Source organism: Zootoca vivipara, chromosome Z1 (assembly GCF_965207765.1).
Source record: "Zootoca vivipara chromosome Z1, rZooViv2.hap1.1, whole genome shotgun sequence".
NCBI lineage: Eukaryota > Metazoa > Chordata > Lepidosauria > Squamata > Lacertidae > Zootoca > Zootoca vivipara.
This window is the reverse complement of record NC_142583.1, coordinates 59,900,918-59,919,717: the sequence shown is the minus strand read 5'-3', so window position 1 is coordinate 59,919,717 and position 18,800 is coordinate 59,900,918. Positions and strand designations below refer to the sequence as shown.

Here is an 18,800-nt window from a genome sequence, read left to right as displayed (position 1 = left end):
GCTGTCAATCATTTCCCCTGCTGGTTGCTACTCCCACACAAAAATTGCCACTTAGCAATACGATCCCTCAGGACCAGGCATGTCAAACCTGCGGCCCTCCAGATGTTTTGGCCTACAACTCCCATGATCCCTAGCTAGCAGGACCAGTGGTTGGGGAAGATGGGAATTGTAGTCCAAAACATCTGGAGGGCCGCAGGTTTGACATGCCTGCTCAGGACAACTGACACTGGACAGCTTACTCTGTATTTCCTCTCCTCTTCAAATTTGTCTTCGAACCTCCTGATCTTTTTCTTCAGTCCTTGAATCCTGCGGGTCAGCTGCGCTGGTGTCAGATCTTCTCGGTCATCTTCATAAGACCCCAAAGAAGAACTTCTTCTCCTGCGATGAAGGCGAGGGAATGGTTGAATTAATTGGTGTTAACAGGAAAGAAGGCTCTATACAATAAAGAGAACTCCAGATTCCCCAAGAAGCCAGTAAGATCCTTACACAGGAGCAAAGGAAACTTGCCTAATAATATCAGGTCAGATTATCTGTCCATCTAGCTCAGAACTTGTATATTCTGATTGGCAGCATCTCTCCAGGCAAAAGTCGAGACATTAAAAGATGCTCCCTGCCCCACCGCAGTCTCAAGTCTACAATAGCGAACTCAGGTGTTGAGTACTGACAGAAATGAAATCAAAACAGGGTCTACAAGAGGCAGGTACTGACATTCTCAAGAAAACCCTGAAGTTGGTAGTAGTAGGAAAAATATTTTAAAACGAAACCAAGAAGGCAACCAACACCAAAAGCAGCCCAATGAGGACTAAGCGTGTTCAGAAGACATGAAATGCTGAGCATCAGTTGGAAAAGGAAATGAGAAAACAAGAGTGGGATGCCTCACTTGAAGAGAAAAGCACGTAGCTTCCCCCAAAGGATTCTGGGAACAGTAGTCCACCCCTCAGAGAGATAACACTCCCACCACCCTTAGCAATTTATGGTTCCCAGGATTCTCCAGGGAGGGGGAAGCCACATTCCTCATTCCACTGCACCTATGTTTTCCAATAAAAGCAGGGGTACTTATTCTGGCCTTTTTGGAGGCTGTTCTGAGGTCTTTTTGACGTGACCACTTACCCACCTACCTCATGAATGAATGTGAGTTGGGAGGAGAAGGAGGTACTTCTGTGTCATCCAGGTACAGCTGACTTTGCCCGTAGGCATAGAAACGAGGGGACAGCATTGGGTCGCTATCTTCATCCAGCAGCTGGCGAATGAGGCGGCCAGCCTGAGGAGAGAGGCGAGCTTCGTTGGAATCTAAGCCATCACGTTGCCAGGAGGAAAAGGCAGGGACGGGCTCTGGAAATCAATTGGAAGGGAGCAACGATGGATTATTTACTGTTTTTTTAGTTGAAAAGGTCTGATTTTCTAGCATGGTCAATAAGGATTGTTTCCCGGTTCCCCTAGACAAATGCTCCTCAATCTCTGGGTTCCTCAGAGGTTGTTAAGACTACAACTCCCATCGTCCCCAGTCAGCTCAACCAATAGTCAGGGATGATGGGAGTTGTAGTCCCATCAACCTCTGGAGACTGAAGAGGCTGCCCTAGATCAACGCTAATTATCATGCCATTTCTGTTGGTCCCTGAACCGGCAACACAGTGGTGTGAAGAAGAAATCAGAGCCAGGAATATTGCTATTAAGGGGAAAGGCTGAAACCTGAAATGATAACACACATTTTAAAGGGAGGTTGGTGAAGAATAATACACAAACAAGGCTGGAATGTGCCTAACCTTATTTTGGGTTGTGGCCAATCAAGGAAAGGGGGGGGGCTTCACTCATTATTTTGAGTGTAAGGTTAGTACCAGCCTGGTGCCATCAAGATGTTTCAGACAGGCCCATGACCAAGGATGATGGAACTTGTAGTTCAAAATACATGGGGAGAAGCAAGTTGGGGAAGGCTGCTCTATGGTCAGGTTTGTTTCAGTCAATCTCTGGGAAGATGATGAATGGATTGCTGCTCCACTTAAGAGTGGGATGTATCGATATTTTCAACATGCACACAGCTGAATTACGCTGATCACAGACACAAGTCAACAACACACACCCTGAGATCCAGAGAGATATCTTCAGACCATCTTAATTCTACAAGTCATATTAGCTGGTGCCTCCTGAATTGGTTCATACTGCATAAAAACAAACGGCCCTAAGATGACCATAAAGCCATAATAACCTTCAACACACAATCCCACCAAAAACTACAACAGCCTAATGCATTTCATGATGTTCAGCAACAGGGCTGGGCAATGGGCTTGTGGCATCTGTTTTGAGATTTCCTGTACCGTTATCCAACTAGAAGAAGCTATTACTAAAGTGGTAACTACAGATTGAAAGGGGTGGTGACTGTTGCCTCTGCATGCTTTTATCATGTTTTAATTCAGCATTGAAATGACCATCCCTTGCTTTCTCAACTGATACAGGGACTTGGGCCATAGCTCAGCGGTGCTACAGAGCTTTTGCACATCTAAAGCATCAGGTTCCATCTATGGAAACCACAGGAAAAGAAACCCAGGAATCAAAACTTGGAAAGGACATAGGATCTTGGAGAGTCCAAGCATTCCATGCCTGGCAAACCTCAGTAAAGACACCTCCATATAACAGCTGTTGGAAGACTACAGTAATATAAGCAAGGGTCCCCAAACATAAGCAAGGGTCCCACAAATGTCAGGTCCCATGTCAGTCCTCCTGCATTCCCAAAGATGGAGACCGTCTACCTGACCAAGGTTGGCCACTCGTGCCTTCCCAGCATGCTCTGCTGAAGCCTCCCTCTTTTCCTTTGTGACATCATCAAACCTTATGCTACCTTGCATTTGCAGCCAAGCTTCTGTTACTTTGAATGGTCAGGCAACAGGCATTTACCCCTATTCTTTCCCAACCCTTCTGTGAAATAATGAATAGGCTATAATATTTAGATTCAACCAATCCCATTTTCACATCTCAGACTAGCACCACAGAGTACAAATCAGCTCTTATTTGGTGGCCGGCCTTCATTGGCCAATTTGAAGTATAACATGTGGTGAGTTTTGTGTGAGAGATTGAGAAAGGGAATAAATCAAGACAGGAAACCAGGATGATCAAGTGTATTGGAACACACTGAAAAATAATGCCTTGTCTTGTGACCAGTCTCACCAGATCCCACGAGGACTCTTAATATTCTGCATTTGGATAGTTTACTAAGCTGGTTTGCATGCTCCTACTTAGCTTCTCGGGATTAGGTGGTTTAAGATTTGTGGCTTTGAACTTGTAAGTCTGAAAGGGAACTCTGGAGTCAAAACACAGCAACTGCCCCCCAAATGGTACAACTTTTAGGAAAAAGTGGAACGGCTACAAAAAGTCTTATCGAGCTTTAAAAATAATGCTTTTCCTGCTTCTAAAGTGCTTAGTTCTGATCTTGTACTAGTCAGTCACCAGGTCTTTGGCTTTAGTAACTTGGAACTCTTTTGCTGCGTCCAGCTAAATCACCCCACCCCACAGTCATTCACTGCCAACTTTCCTGCATCAATGTCCAGCTTATACATTCAGCATAATCAAGGGGTCGATACTCCTGATCCACACTGCTGAAACATGTTTGAACACTTCCCCACAGAAAAAGCCTCCCTGTATGAGAAAACTGAAATACAGTCATAACTCATATTGCGTTCGCTGTGGGTTGCGTTTTTTCATGATACAAAGGTGGCGGACCCGGAAGTGTTTACTTCCGGGTTTTGCTGCGCGCGCATGCGCAGAAGCATTCTGCGCACTTTGCTCATGCTCAGAGGCATTCTGCGTGCTTCACACATGCACAGAAACGCCGCTCAGGTTGTGGACTTTTGGGGGCGCAAACAGCACCCCGGAACGGGTCGGGTCTGCAACCCGAGGTACCACTGTATCAGGGAGAAGGATTAGGCCTAGTCTTCTTCCAGGTGAGCCACTTTTCAACATGCAGCGTGATATGCTTCACCCCCTTTCCCCACAAAAAATAAAAAAAATAGAAGAACATTCATGCTTCCAACATTCACCTTCAGCCCCAAGCATAATGGGAAAGCTTTATCATTTGATGTTGATGGACAGATAAACTGGCAGGGCTACGATTAAACCCGTCCCCTATCTCTGCTCTTGTCTGTGCCCCTTCTGTGCCCCCTAAGCTGGCCTGCTGCCCTTGAGTACGGTGGAGGATGCTGCCCCCCCCATCAGTGTTGAGGTAAAATCCAACTGGCAGTCCAGTTGAATTTTTGTACATGGAATGGGGGGACGCCATTTTGTCCTTTGCCTTAGGCAGCGAAATGACTCCTGAAAATACTCACTGCCCAAAAACTTGTTTAGTTTTTTAAAACTCTACTCATAAATAGCTCCAAGTCAAATGGTTATCCAACAGGGATACTGTTGACATTTGGGAAATCCCATATTATCTATCCTCCACTCTGTCCTAGCACGCCAGCTGCAAACTCTTCTTCCCAGTTTTTGAGTTGCTATTCTTTAAGCAAGCAAGGGAGGGAATGGGAGGGTCATTTGGCAAAGGCTGACAACATAAGCAGAGATGAATTTGGCCTGGATGAACCATTTTTGAAAAATATGTTGTAGAGGGCTTGTGGAATTTCCAGCAGGAGATGTAGGCAGTGGGAAGCAGCTTATGGCTGGAAAGAATGCCAGGGCAAATTTTGGCAAGGGAAAGTCTTTTAATGGCTAGTTATTAATATAGCCTCCATGTTTACAGCGGTAGTCCTGTGGCAGATGCTGGGCAAAGATAACAGGGAATGGTTGTCTTTCATGAACAAGCTCTGCTTCTGAGCTTCCCAGAGACATCTGACTGGCCACTGTGTTGTCAATAGCAAGGTCATTTCTACATGCTTAGTAACTAGTTCTTACAAATATGCCAGCAAAGAGTAAAGGTAAGAAATAACTACTGAATTTGCTCCACTGGAAATTAACCACATGCTTCCAAGCAGTTATATACTTCTTTCTGTTTCACCAGCTGGGGTACACTTACAGAAACCAAGCAACTGGACGAAAATGACAGGGATTTCGCACCCTAAAGCTGTAAAACCTGGTTGTTCTGAAAGTTAGATGGAAGCTTATCACATGATTCTGCAATCAGCTCTACAGACTTGCCTGCAACTGCCTATGAAAGTGCTAACTATCTTAATACCTCCATAGTGACAAATGATAGCAGCACGGAAGGCATTAAAAGCATCTGAGGCCATACAGCATGCCACCCTCTCTAAACTCAACAGGTCAGTATGGTTAATTTCAGGACTGGAAACATTTACTTATTTCACACCCACAAAGGAAAACTAAACAACAACAACACCACACCCTCCTTTAGTTAACATATTCAACATATTTAAGGATTAACTGTATACATGTAAAAATTACTATATAGATGCCATCAGTGTCACAAAAATCCTAGTCTCAAAACAGAACAAATTGCACATGGTGTAAATTATAAGCAACTACTGTATATAGGGCAAAACCACAAAAAGGACTGAAAAATTAGTCGCTGTCAGCACTTAATTCAATAACTACTAGCTCATTTTCCAAAATATCTGAAGCAGTGCCAAACTGTTACAATCTAGCAAGGCCGTCTCATGCCTTTTGAAAATGTTCCCTTCTTTGTTTGAACTTCCGTTCAGTGGCATCGCCTCACAGACAAGTAGGATCGGCTACAGAGCACTGTGACATTATCCCATGCCCTATGTGATCCTTGAGTGGATGGGAACATCAAAAGTAGTTCTTCCTTAGTTACATTTGAAAATGCTCAAGCTACAATATGAAGTTGTCCCAGTAAGCAAGGCCAAGAGGACTAATGGGTTTTGGGGCGAGCAAGAAGGGTTCCAACAGAAATGTAGCAACGAGCATGGGTTGTCTAGTGTGGGATTAAGGGTTATGAGACCCATCACCAAGTGTGGTGGGGGCACTTGGTGATGGGTAGCCAAGAGGAGGGAGTAGTAATAGTTGTGAGATTGTGGTTCCATAGAAAACAAAAAGCACCATGCTAAAAAGGAGAGGGAATTGGGAGCTGGTCAGTTGAAATGATTTTTTTTTGCGGGGGGACGGGGACTGTAGGAATAAATAGCTCTCCTCCCTGCCCCCTCTGCAAATATACCGCACCGTATATTCCGGTGTAGAAGACGACTGGGCGTATAATACGACCCCCAACTTTTCCAGTTAAAATATAGAGTTTGGGATATACTCGCCATATAAGAAATACGACCTGGCATATAAGATGACCCCCGACTTTTGAGAAGATTTTCCTGGGTTAAAAAGTAGTCTTATACGCCGGAATATACAGTATGTGTTTGTAGGAGTAAAATAAATTGGACAATATTACTGTAAGGGGCAGATGAAGTGCAACTATGTATGGATTCAAAAGTACAGTGGTACCTCGGTTTATGAACACAATTGGTTCCGGAAGTCTGTTCCTAAAAACTGAAGCGTTCATAAACTGAAGCGAACTTTCCCATTGAAAGTAATGGAAAGTGGATTAATCCGTTCCAGATGGGTCCGTGGTGTTCGTAAACCGAAAATTCGTAAACCGAGGTGTTCATAAACCGAGGTTCCACTGTACCACTTATTGGTTCTTACTGGGTGAAAACTTTCTCCAAGAAATAAAAACGCGAGTGGCAAACTGTGCCACAAGGGAAGCTCAGTGTAAGTGGCCTGAGCAGCCACATACTCTGGCTCATTGGTGTGAGAATGGTGGTTGAGTTTAACATTCCTACATTTTTTTAAATAAAAAAGCCAGCATAGGTGGATGCCAGACAATCACCCCAATTGCAGAACCTTCAACACAATTTTTGGCTTGGCTAGCAAGGCCAGCCCAAAATGGTGGTGCTTTGCTTGGCATTTCCCCATAGCATTTATCTCAGCTGAATCAGTGAATTTCCTGCTATGAAATATAGTGTGCTACCAAGTGCTGAGCTCAGTAGAAACAGTTCCAGTGAACTATCACAAGTTACACGTGCGGAACAATCCTATGGACATTACTCATAGCATATGTCCCACTGAGTTTAACGGAGTTCACTGAATTATTGTAAGTGATTAGTGTCAGAATGCAGAGAGAAGCCACTAAGAAACAGGCTTATCCAATAAAATGTGTTGGAAGTTATCCTTTGCATTGCAAAGTTTGAGAATGTACTTGGGAGCCAACCACTGTCCTTTGCTTTTCCAGATTCTTACAAAGTGTTTTACTCCTTTATTAGTGTCCTCCTGAAATACATCCCTGCAAATAAAATCACCATCGCTATGTATAAAATCACATAGGTGCAGTGATAAAGAATCAATGATACCCGCTATACTTATAACTGCATGTTTGCTACTTGATATGGTTCCACACACATCCAATAAACTTTTTCAAGCAATCCTGGGTTATGCTGAAGGAGTCTCTTGCTTCAGTGCCAATTTCTGCTCAGTGAACCCTAACTGGGGGGAAAAAAACTTTTTGGAAGATCTTCCGCAACGTGATGAGTTGCAGACAGTGATAACATTTCAAGATACGAACTCTACGGAAAATCTCCACAAGTGTACGTTAAATTGGCATGTGGCGAGTGAGGATGCTCGTATAACATTGACGCCACACCTCCCTCGGTCCCCCTCAACAGCTGTCTTGCAGGAAAGGGGACACTCTGTGCCACAAATTATGGTACGGTAAAGAAGGGGACAATGTGGGACTAAGTGAAATGCTCCTGGGTTTCTTTATTTACCAAATGGGTGGCAGCAACACCATTTCGCAGTCCTTGTTTTGGGGCTACAAAACGGTAAGATGAGATTGCAACTGACACCACCTCTTTCAGCCCTTACATAACTCTCATATTTTCCCAGGATATCACGCAGGAGGGTGGGTGACACAGAAGCATCCTTGTGGAAATAAGCGTTGCTTACAGCTTTCGCTTTTAAAATGTCCCTGTCGTAGAGAGGAACTTCTGCCTCAAAGGATGTGAGAATCTCAAGGTAAGACTCAACTGCCCTCTAGCCTCTCTCCCCCAGCCACAGCCCTATTGGTATTTAATATCTAGACTTCAAAGCAGGGAAGGAAATGCTTTGGTTCAACTACGGACAGCTGAATCCACAGGGGGCTGACAGAGGAACTCTCATCCAGGTCACCTTTGAAAAGATGAAAAACAACTGTCCCTTTCCAGGGCACGGCTCATTAGAATATTCAGGAAACATAATGAAAGATGAGAAGCACTTTAGACCCGAGGGGGAGGGGGGGCACATCTAGGAAATTATCAGCTTGCAAAACTAAAATCATGTCGCCTGGTGTCTTCCGTCAGCAACACCCACAACTGCTGGTATTGCAAATCTGCATTTAGCTGCCTTAATCAACCCTGCTTTAAAATTCTGAACTGATAACATAAGTAGCATGCATGTATAAATTGACATAAACTCCAAAAGGTGTCTATCTAAAAAATACAATTTTCCCACACAGTTTGCTTCACTTTTGTAGAGGCAAGAGGGTATCTGCTCTTGCCCTCAAACTTACAAATATGAGAACTCGGTAATAAGCTACCCTTAATTACATGTATAGTAAGAGGAAGGTTCAAAATTCACAGAAGAAACAGGGTATTAGAAACCCCAAACTCTGCATTCCAAATAACAAGACCAAATACAAGCCTTTCCGCACCATTACTGAAAATTTCCCTTGCAATTTAAGCTTTAGAAAGCTCTGGGAATGAGGACACAAAAACAGCCGTTTCACAGAAAAGAAAAATGCCACTCCTAGCTTCCCTTTCTTGGAAAGATAAAAATGTCCCATCCAAAACCGCAATTTTCATGAATGTAAACAAATGAAAGTGATTTTTCTTCTCCCAGTGGATATTCCAGTGGAAGTGTGCCTGTGTATGTCCAGACATATGAAAACCATTAAAAGGGCTAATGCAAAACATCTCTGTCCTGTCAAGCAGAGAAAGAGCAACCAGATCATTTGAAGCACAATCAATTTAAGATATTTAAAGCAAGGGAAAACCCTACCAAACACTGCAGGTTTTTTATATTGTATTTTTATGGTGTGGACCGCCCTGAGATCTATGGGTATAAGGTGGTATACAACTTATTTATTTATTATTAATTGTTGTTGTTGTTGTTATCATCATCATCAACAATAACAACAACATAATTTTACATACAGGGGAAAACACATAACACACACAGAGGAATTTCATGCAAGTTCCATAGGACTATTGGAGTGGGAAAGTAAGCAAGTTTTCTCCAGTGCTCATCTTTATTATCTGAACTTGGAAAAGCAGAAGGAAATCCCCTCCAGATAAGCAAAATAATGCTGATGCTCTGGGTTTTGCATGGTGACACCACTAGGAATACCAGAGCATTATTCTCTCAGCTGCTCCGTGATTAAGCAAGTAAAAAGGGCAAATAAAAAGACATGGACATTTACTTTCTTTTTCTCCAAGCCATGTGTCCCCACATCCTTTCCTGTTGCTGCAGGTCAGTCACCAAGGGGAAGGGGGAAGACAAGACACATAGCCACACCGCTGAGAGAGTTCTCTCACTCGTGTGAGCCTACCTTCCCAGTTGTTGTTGTCACTGCACAAGGCTGTCAGGTCCAGTCGAGGCACTTCGGATACAAAGCTCTCTTCTTGGCCATCAGCATCTTGGTTCCTCTGTAATTTGGCTTCAGGAATGCTGGGATGCTCCTGGATCTTCATGCCTGAATTCTGCAACAATCCCCCAGAACAAGAAACAAATTCACAGAGTTGTTTTTGCAATGTTCAGTGCAAGAGAGGGGGAAGAAAAAACCAAAACAGACGCAGGTGCAAGTTCTTGCAAATAAAAAATCAAAAAAATCAAGTATACTTCTTCTCTTTTATAGATAAACACAAAACAACAGTCTTTGGTGGTTTTCCAGCTTAGCATCCAAATTATCTTCGCTCAATTTTAATTGGTCACTAGTACCAGAAAAATAATAAAATCCTTTTCTCCAAAAACTTTATCCTTGGCTTAAAATGTCACAGCAAGCAGTCCAGAGGGGGCTTCTCTCTCCATAACTGCAAGTCTTTGGTTGCTGAATGAGATAAAGAAGGAGGCAGAACAGCCAATGCGTCTTCTTCTGAAGCACAAGGCTTTTGAGGCAGTCAAAAAACCCCACCACCCGTTGCTAGGGCTGCTGTAGCAACGAAATGTGTCTTTTGGAAACAGACACCACCATCTCTCTGCTCTCTCTATGGAGGAAGCCGAGCCGCCTGACAAGGAGCGCCACCAGCCACGACAACGTCCGCAAAGGCTCTGCTGGCATAGATCAATGAGTGCCCGTTAAGCTGGCTGCGGCTTGGCTTCCTGTGGTTGTTCTCTAGCTGGCCTGGGTGTGGGGGGAGAGCAGGACTATTTATGGAGGAGCTCTGGGACACGGTTGCGCAAGCCCAAATTCTAAGGGGGTTTGGGCATTTAAAAACTGGAGGCTGGAGAGCTGCGGGACAGAAGCCAGAGGACTGGGAACGCTTTCTGGCTCATCCTGCCCAACACTCATCTTCTCTCTGCCCCCCCCCCCCCGCAATTCCTAAACTGCCAAGGAGGTGATCTATAAATTATATGGGAGGGCGGGAGAAAACAGCAGCTCTTTTGCTTTGCTAGCACTCACTCACACGACATCGGAGATGTATTTTGCCTCTAGGAACACAGAACTCTTTGCTCTCAGTCCCCTCTGTTATTTGCTTTGCGCACTTAACTTGTCTGACTTCACCTTTTGAATTCTTAGCCCTGCCTGCCCCCCTCCTCAGTACAAAAATTGCCTTGGGACCACTTTACTTGCAGGATCTCCTTATCCCAGGCGTTGGCAAGGTGATCTGGCCATGGGCCAGATCGTTCCCACGGACATTGTCCGTGGGCCGGACGGGCACAGTGCAACGCTGGAAATTCCTATGCCCCACCAATAACCCAGAGGTGCATTTTAAATAAAAGGACACATTCTACTCATGTAAAAACACCAGGCAGGCCCCACAAATAACCCAGAGGTGCATTTTAAATAAAAGGACACATTCTACTCATGTAAAAACACACTGATTCCCTGACCGTCCGCGGGCCGGATTGAGAAGGTGATTGGGCCGCATCGGGCCCCTGGGCCTTAGATTGCCTACCCCTGCGCTAGAGAATCTAAAGGGTAATAATCTGCTCGTACAACACATTTCTGCTTGCCAGACCAGATGCAAGACAAGAGACAGAAAGAGAGAGAATTCTCTGTTCAAAACAGGCACGTTTCCTTGGCTGAATTCATTCTTAGTTTTAAAGTGACACTGATGTGGCGACAAAATCAACTGTTCCTCACAACTACAGAGAGATTTGCTTTCCCAAATGCAGTGCCTGGCATGTCTCTTGCTTTGGATTTCATGAAGGAATAAAGATGGGCAGCTGGAGGGTTATGACGGAACAAAAGTTGATTGGCAACAGCTATGATGAAGTCTGGGTTGGAGAATGGTCTGTGGGAATTGTGGGGGACGGAGAGAGACTATGCTGCCCTTGAGTAGCCATGGGTTGGAAGGAATAAAAACAACCCCAACGTATTATTTCACGCAAACTGGCTGGTGGATGTCTCCCGTATGAAAAGGAAGGATGGAAACAACCCATTTTAATTTGTTAGTTGGTTAAATAGGTAAGTAAATAAGCACGTGCAGAAAAACTAAGCAGTTCTAAAATAATATGAAAGATCAATGAAGGAAATATTTTGCTCAAAAGGAGAAACATACATCTTTTGATGTTGAAAGCTCTGGCATTTCAACTGTTTTGACCCCAATCAATTGCACAACACTTTTATTTCCTTTTCTTCTGTTTTTAACGTATATTGCAATTGTTTTAAGAAAGAGAAAGATAGACACATTGTGAAGTGTGTGGTTTTTTTAAAAATTAGGAATCACACACGCTTGTCCGGCATGTTATTAAGCCAAACCAATTAACGTAAAAATGACAATTCAAGGTATTTATCCACAATCCCAAGAACATGTTCTGTTGCCTAACCACTCCCCCCTCCTCTTTCAACGAAAGGAGTATTTGAAGGCTAAAATAATACTTCAGGAACAGGGTTTGTCACAGGGTGGAAACGAACATTCTTAATGCTCTTTCCCTATAAAACAAGCTGTACCACGGCACTGTAACTTAAGACTCCCAATGATCTTTCCAAGTAATTTAATAAAACCGTGTCAAGAGTCTTGACTCCTCCTCTCCACAAAGTGAGTGAGACGTATCAACTGAGAGCGTACATCCAGAACATTTTTCTGCCGGGAACCAGAAGTAAACAGAACCAGAACGTTCATAAGGAGGAGGAACAAGCCATACAGGATGAAGTGTATTTCAGAACCAACCTATTCCTCCTTTACAGCAGGTGTTAAAACACACACACATCAGCTTGGGACATTTTTGTTTTTTAAATGTAGTCAAAGTTGTCATGTTTTGCCTCTGACACTGCATAGCAGGCTGCACGGCTTTGGGATGAAAGTGGATTTCTGTGCTTTCTCCGCTAAGTGTTGGTTACACTCGGTGAGCTACTTGCTCATTCATGCGGCTCGTAATGCAATGAATAATCCATAAACCCTTCTGCAGAATAATGGCAGCTCAGAGCCCAAGGGAGATGCAGGGAATTTACAGACACATTCCAAATGCACATGGACGGCTCGCTGTTGCCACAAATGTTATTTTTACTTTTGCTTCTTCTGACGGCTGCTTATATCCAAGCACTGTCATTTACCTATTTGTAGCATCGGCGGGGAGGATTGTCAGGAAAGTCAAATATCTCTGCTGATGGTGAAAGAAGCTCAAGCTCTGATAGAAATAAGGGACGAGATTGGCCACACCCTAACAGTTAGCTAGCTCGCTCATTCTAGCTTTGGAATTTGGACTACAGTGGTACCTTGGTTCTCAAATGCCTTGGTACTCAAACAACTTGGAACCTAAACGCTGCAAACCCAGAAGTGTTCCAGTTTGCGAACTTTTTTCGGAAGCCGAACACACTTCTGTTTTGAGTGTTATGCTGAGGTCTGTCTGTTTTTGCTATTTATTTTGCGTTTTTGTGAAACCCAGTTCAGCTACTGATTGATTGATTGTGTGACTGCAGTACATTGTTTATTGCTTTCATTTTATGGATCGATGGTCTCGATAGATAGTAAAATTCATGTTAAATTGCTGTTTTAGGGGCTGCTGTTTGGATTAATCCATTTTGCATTACTTTCTATGGGAAAGCGTGCCTTGGTTTTGGAACGGACTTCCGGAATGGATTGTTTGAGAACCAAGTTACCACTGTACATGCAAATCAAACCTAGAATGCATCTGGTCCCAGGACATGGTCTGGATGCAAATGGATGAAGCCACTTAGCTGAAGGTCCATGCCTAGCCAGTGGGTGGATGGGAGAGTGCCTTAGGAATCCCATGCATAACATCTGGGGATCCATCATGGAAGAAAGGCTGGCTATATGGATATGATTGGAACAAGCTACAGGCAAGAATAAGGCAGAAGACTTAGGCGGAAATAAGGTGCAGCCAGCCTGCTCCTGACTAATCCTGCACTTTCAGAAGTGTGGTTATTCACAGTTGATCAGAGTCCCAAGGGTGACATCTGTGCTGGTTTAACCCACATGTCTTCAGCTCCAAGGGTGGCCAGTTACCTACAACTGACGGCAAGGTCTTTCTGCTCATTAACTCCACAGAACTAGTCGGCAGATGAAACCACCAAAGTAGACAAGTGAAATCTAGTAGGGTGAAGGAATGAAAGTCTCATTCTCCCTCTTGCCCTACTACCTATGTCCTACCTATAAGGGCCTGGGCAGAGATGATCAGGGAGGAGGCAGAGGAAGTATGGTGCGAAGGGGTTGAAAGAAGGGATTCGGCCTTTTGCAATACATGGATTGTAACAATACATGGATAATGAGATAATTCTATGCCTTTTCCTGCAATGAAAATACTTAACAAATTGTAAATTCTGTATAAGCAGATTTCCCCACATTTGGTTCTCAATATTGTTTTTAATATTCGGTTGGAAGCCGCCCAGAGTGGCTGGGGAAACCCAGCCAGATGGGCGGGGTATAAATAATAAAGGTAAAGGTAAAGGGGCCGCTGACCATCAGGTCCAGTCGTGTCCGACTCTGGGGTTGCGGTGCTCATCTCGCTCTATAGGCCGAGGGAGCCAGCATTTGTCCGCAGACAGTTTCCAGGTCAAGTGGCCAGCATGACAAAGCTGCTTCTGGCGAACCAGAGCAGCGCATGGAAACGCCGTTTACCTTCCCGCCGGAGCGGTCCCTATTTATCTATTTGCACTTTGATGTGCTTTTGAACTGCTAGGTGGGCAGGAGCTGGGACCAAGCAACGGGAGCTCACCCCGTTGCAGGGATTTGGACCGCTGACCTTCTGATCAGCAAGTTTATTATTACTGCAGCACTTCAAAGGGTCTGCAGCAAAGGAAACTAAACTCTGTGGTCCGAGGAAATAATGCAGGTTAAGAAAAATGGTGCCCATATTAGGCGTTCTGCTTCCAAGATTTACATCAGGAACAGTCAACATGGACCGCCCCCCCCCCCCAATGTTTCTGGAGTCCCATCAGCATGGCCAATGGTGAGAGATGTTTGGAGCTGGAGTCCAGTAACATCTGCAGAGCAGCACATTGATAATCTCAATCAGGGGTAGCCAAATAAGCTCAGAATTTTCAGTAATGGCAGACAGAATGCAGGTGAGCGGAAACGGCCTTATCCCAGATGAAAACAAACATTAAGGAGAGGCATGGTGGATCAGATCAAAGGTTCATCTACCCAGCATCCTGTTTGTAACTACAGGCAGCCAGCTGCTTCCTGGAAGCTGTGCACAAAGGCAACAGCAAAGCCCCACACTGGCTAACAGCTGCAATTCAGAGATACACTGGCAAGTTCTAGTGTTATGGGAGAGAGGGAGAAATAATCTCTTGCTTTTCTCTATACCAGGTACCCTACAACCAAACAAAACTCTCCTTCAAGTGTGGATCCTTCCATAGCAAAATAGCACCATCCACATGCAGGGGGGGGGGGGAGGTTAGCAGGTATGGGGAAACACCAAGGTTACACAACTACAAAGAATTTAGAATGGCAGACTTGGGGGGGGGGGCTTAAAGGGAAGTGATTGAGCCCAGTGAGATCTGAGCATGCTCAGTGGCCATGGAATGTTGACGGGGTACAGGAACCTAATGGGTGGGAAGAGGATGAATGGAATGGAGTATCTTGGAAGAGACCATCCTGGAATGGAGTATATTGTGGTGGGCTTGCAACCTGACAAGGAGCACTCTACATTGGAACTCCCCCCTCAAATCCCACTTATAACTTTATAAACCTTTATTATATCCTCCGCAATCCTATTTATTTTCTAAAGTAAAATCCCCAAACTCTTTCCTCATATGGAAGGTATTACAACCTCCTGATTTTTCATTTCTTTTTTTTGCTGTTTTCTGCACCCTTTCTTGGTCTACAGTATTCTTTTATTGCAATGGGAGGCGAGAATTGTAGACCGTATTCCATATACATGCACAGCACAGATTTATATAAAGGCATCACGATACTGGGAAATATATATTTTGATTCCTTTTCTGATATAAAGAGCCTAGGGCCTGGGGCTCAGTGGCCAATAGGGCAGAGAGGACATGGTCATCAGCACCTTTAGACACAAGTAAGGCGTGTAGAGATTGTATCCTGTGACCACCAGCAGTCCAGCAGCCAAGACTCCAAGGTCCAACTATGGAAATTTACAAGTCCTGGCTGCCCATTGCCCTCTGCCCTCATCTGAAGGTAGGGTGGGCAGAGAAAAGGAAAGGAAAGGAAAGGGAGCCTGTTCTAGTCTGCCTGCTCTGAATAACATTGTTTGTTATCAGAGGTATGTTCCTAAGCCCCCCTAAGCAACAGGCTTAGAAGGGCTGTGGAATGCAAAAACTACTCTGAAAGAATGCAAACATTTTCTTGACCCTGTAATACCTGGATAATGCGATCTCTGGGCAAATGCTATGCCTTTTCCTGTGATGAAAATACTTAACAGCATTTTAGATTCTTTATAAACCAATTTTTAAAAAGAAGTCCAGCGCCCCATTTTTTAAGGGAACAAAAATGTTTTGTTTTGAGTTCTGTGTCAAAGTCCTTGAATTCAGGTGTGCTAATGTAAAAGTTATGGTGGGAACTTTTATATTGCAATTTTAGGTTGTGAGCCGCCCTAAGACCCATGGATGAAGGCTGGTGTGGAAATTTAATAAATGACAACAACAACAAAAACAACAACAAAACAACAACAACAAAACAAAACAACAACAACAACATTGACCATTCAGTACAGTCTTTTTTCAGCTTGAAGTGGGGGCACACCAGATAATTTCTTCCTCCAGAGATCTCAGGGCAGTTCTCTGTTGTGAGGATAAGGTAGGAGGAGAGAACTTTCTACACTGCGCTGAGATCTCAATCTGAGAAATAGTGACTTCTGAAAGGTCATCCAGTGAACTTTATGGACGTGTGAGGTTTTATTCCCAGCCTTAGCCCAACAGACGAGCCACACTGGATTAGTAGCTAGTTTCCCAATAACCCTGAAAATAAACGCCAATATCTGTTGCTCTCTGCTGCTAGTCCACGACTCTTGGGAAGCCCCTCCACTGGGCTGCTTGAAAAGCAGAGTGGTTACAAAAGGTAGTGCCAGGGTTGAGCCCCTCATCTAGAACTGCACTGCATGGCTGCTGATGATCCTGAAAGACTTACACGCAAATGTGCTTACTCATTTAGCAATGCACTTTCTCACGGTCGTTAAAGCAAAGGCGAACCCTGGGCAGCCATTGACATTTATATCTGTGAAACTGTTTACTTGGGGTTAAGGATCGTCCAAGAACACGGAGCTGAGCTGCATTTGCTTTGCCCTCTTTGCCTGGCATGCGACACGCTGGCATAACCCCCTCCTGATTGCACCATGGCAGCAGCTGGACTTGGAAAATTACACACAGGCACTCTGTGGCACAGGCCGTATTTAGGGGAAGGGATGGGGAGAAAGGGCAGCAAGGCATCAGGTACCAATTTTACTTCTCGTGTTGCACAACCTGGTGAAGGACAGACAGTCCCTGGCACTCTGTGAACTTATCCTCATACTGGGTAGGTAGACAGAGAAGCTGAACAACACTAGCTAGTCCTGTTCCTATCATAATGAAGCGGGAGGACCATTGCGCTCTTGCTCTGCTTGTGGACTTCCCAGAGGAATCTGGGTTGCCGTAGTGAGAACAAAGTGCTGGGCTAGACAAGCCCCTTGTTCTGATCCAGCGAAGTTCTTACACTCTGACTTTCAGGGTTGTACAGGAAAACCACAAGTCTACTGAAGCACAGACTGGTATTCAATCCTAATCCTTCTTAGAGTAGAGCCACTGAAACTTACAGACATTTCAGTAGGTCTACTCTGAGTAGGGCTTAGTTGAATAGAAGCCAGGGGGCCAGATTCAACTACTGGTGTTCTGCTAGTGGAAGCCAGAGCAGACACTGTTGCTAAAAAATACCCAACAACCCTCCTTGAATAGTTAGAGCATGGTGTTGAGAATGCCAAGGTTGCAGCCCCAGGCAGCAAGACTAGTGGTCACAGATGATGGGAGCTGTCGTCCACAATAACTAGAGGCCGCCATATTGGCTGCTGTTCTTCTTAACCATGGTTTAGCACTGCATGTGACTCTAGCCACTAGGTCATGTTGCCAGTGATCGCAAATAATGTTAAACCTGGATAGAGGCAGCATGGGTTGCAGGTTTGCAGATAATGCCAAGGTTGCAGGTTTGATCCCCGAAGGGACAGCTGCATATTCCTGCATTCCAAGGGGTTGGACTAGATGATCCTCAGGATCCCTTCCAGCTCTATGATTTTTCGATTCCAAGCCATTCCGGAGGGTTGGGAGAATAAATAGAATTCAGCATGGCAGTGAAACGGGTGACGATCTCCTTAGAATGGTTCTGAATTCCACCCAGAGAATCTAGCTTTCTGAAAATATCAGCATATTCTTTTTTCTTTCTCTTTTTTTAAAGTGAAGCATCTAATCCTTAGTCTACAAAGATGAGCCTGGCAAAATGGTCAAACTCAGAGAAGATCTCGCAGGGACTAGAGGGCAGATCTGCAGAACTCTGCATGATTCCTTGCCCCTCTCCATGGACTTGTAAAGTTATGTAAAACAATTCAGCTAATTTGCATAATTTATACCAGACACAGAATTTGGGTTATGTCGGCACCGAATACTTTTTCATTCTCTTTAAGCACTGGGAACATCCAGCTGCAATTCTCTTCCTCCTTACACTGAACCAAATGTGCAATCTTCCTTGAACAAGGACGAAACTTTACTAAACCTATTCAAAAACCACCCACGTCCCTTTGCTTTCTAGGCAAAAATACAAGCCTACAAGAAAGGAGCGATCACAGTAAGAAAGGCGAAACGGAACCGACAGGGAACAAAGAGTTCTCGTGAACGTGCGGCTGCCCTCTCTTAATCCCTAAACCCCAAAGGGAAGGAACAGATTTTCAATTCTGGGGAAGAAAGTATTAAGGAGGGGAGGGCAAAATCCTCCAGGATTAGGGGGGGGGGGAAACATATAGGAAAAAACATCCACTTCATAGAAGTGAAGCAAGGAACACAAACTGCTCTCACACCACCGTGAGCTAATGGGTCACATGGAGCTTCTGACAAGGTGCTTTATGAAACTACACAACAAACCAGGATGCTAACTTTCCTAACCGAGTAGAGTGACAAAGAAATAAAGCATTTGTAAAGCACAAAATCTGTGCTGCAAACCTCACCACTGCCAATAGCTGACTTAAAGACCTAACAACACATCACATTTATTTAC

General features: G+C 44.4%; 1 protein-coding gene across 9 annotated transcripts in view; it reads right to left on the bottom strand.

Moving 5' to 3' along the window:
- FAM13A (family with sequence similarity 13 member A) overlaps positions 1 to 18,800 on the bottom strand; it is a 131,853-nt gene that overhangs the window by 13,349 nt on the left and 99,704 nt on the right. For all 9 annotated transcript variants that reach the window (XM_035113462.3, XM_088660516.1, XM_035113460.3 and 6 more), the window contains 3 exons: positions 9,527 to 9,677; positions 1,119 to 1,332; positions 240 to 378 (listed from right to left, as the gene is read on the bottom strand). In XM_035113462.3, the coding sequence (XP_034969353.3) occupies positions 240 to 378; positions 1,119 to 1,332; positions 9,527 to 9,677 (504 nt within the window). The remainder of the gene's footprint in view (positions 1 to 239; positions 379 to 1,118; positions 1,333 to 9,526; positions 9,678 to 18,800) is intronic.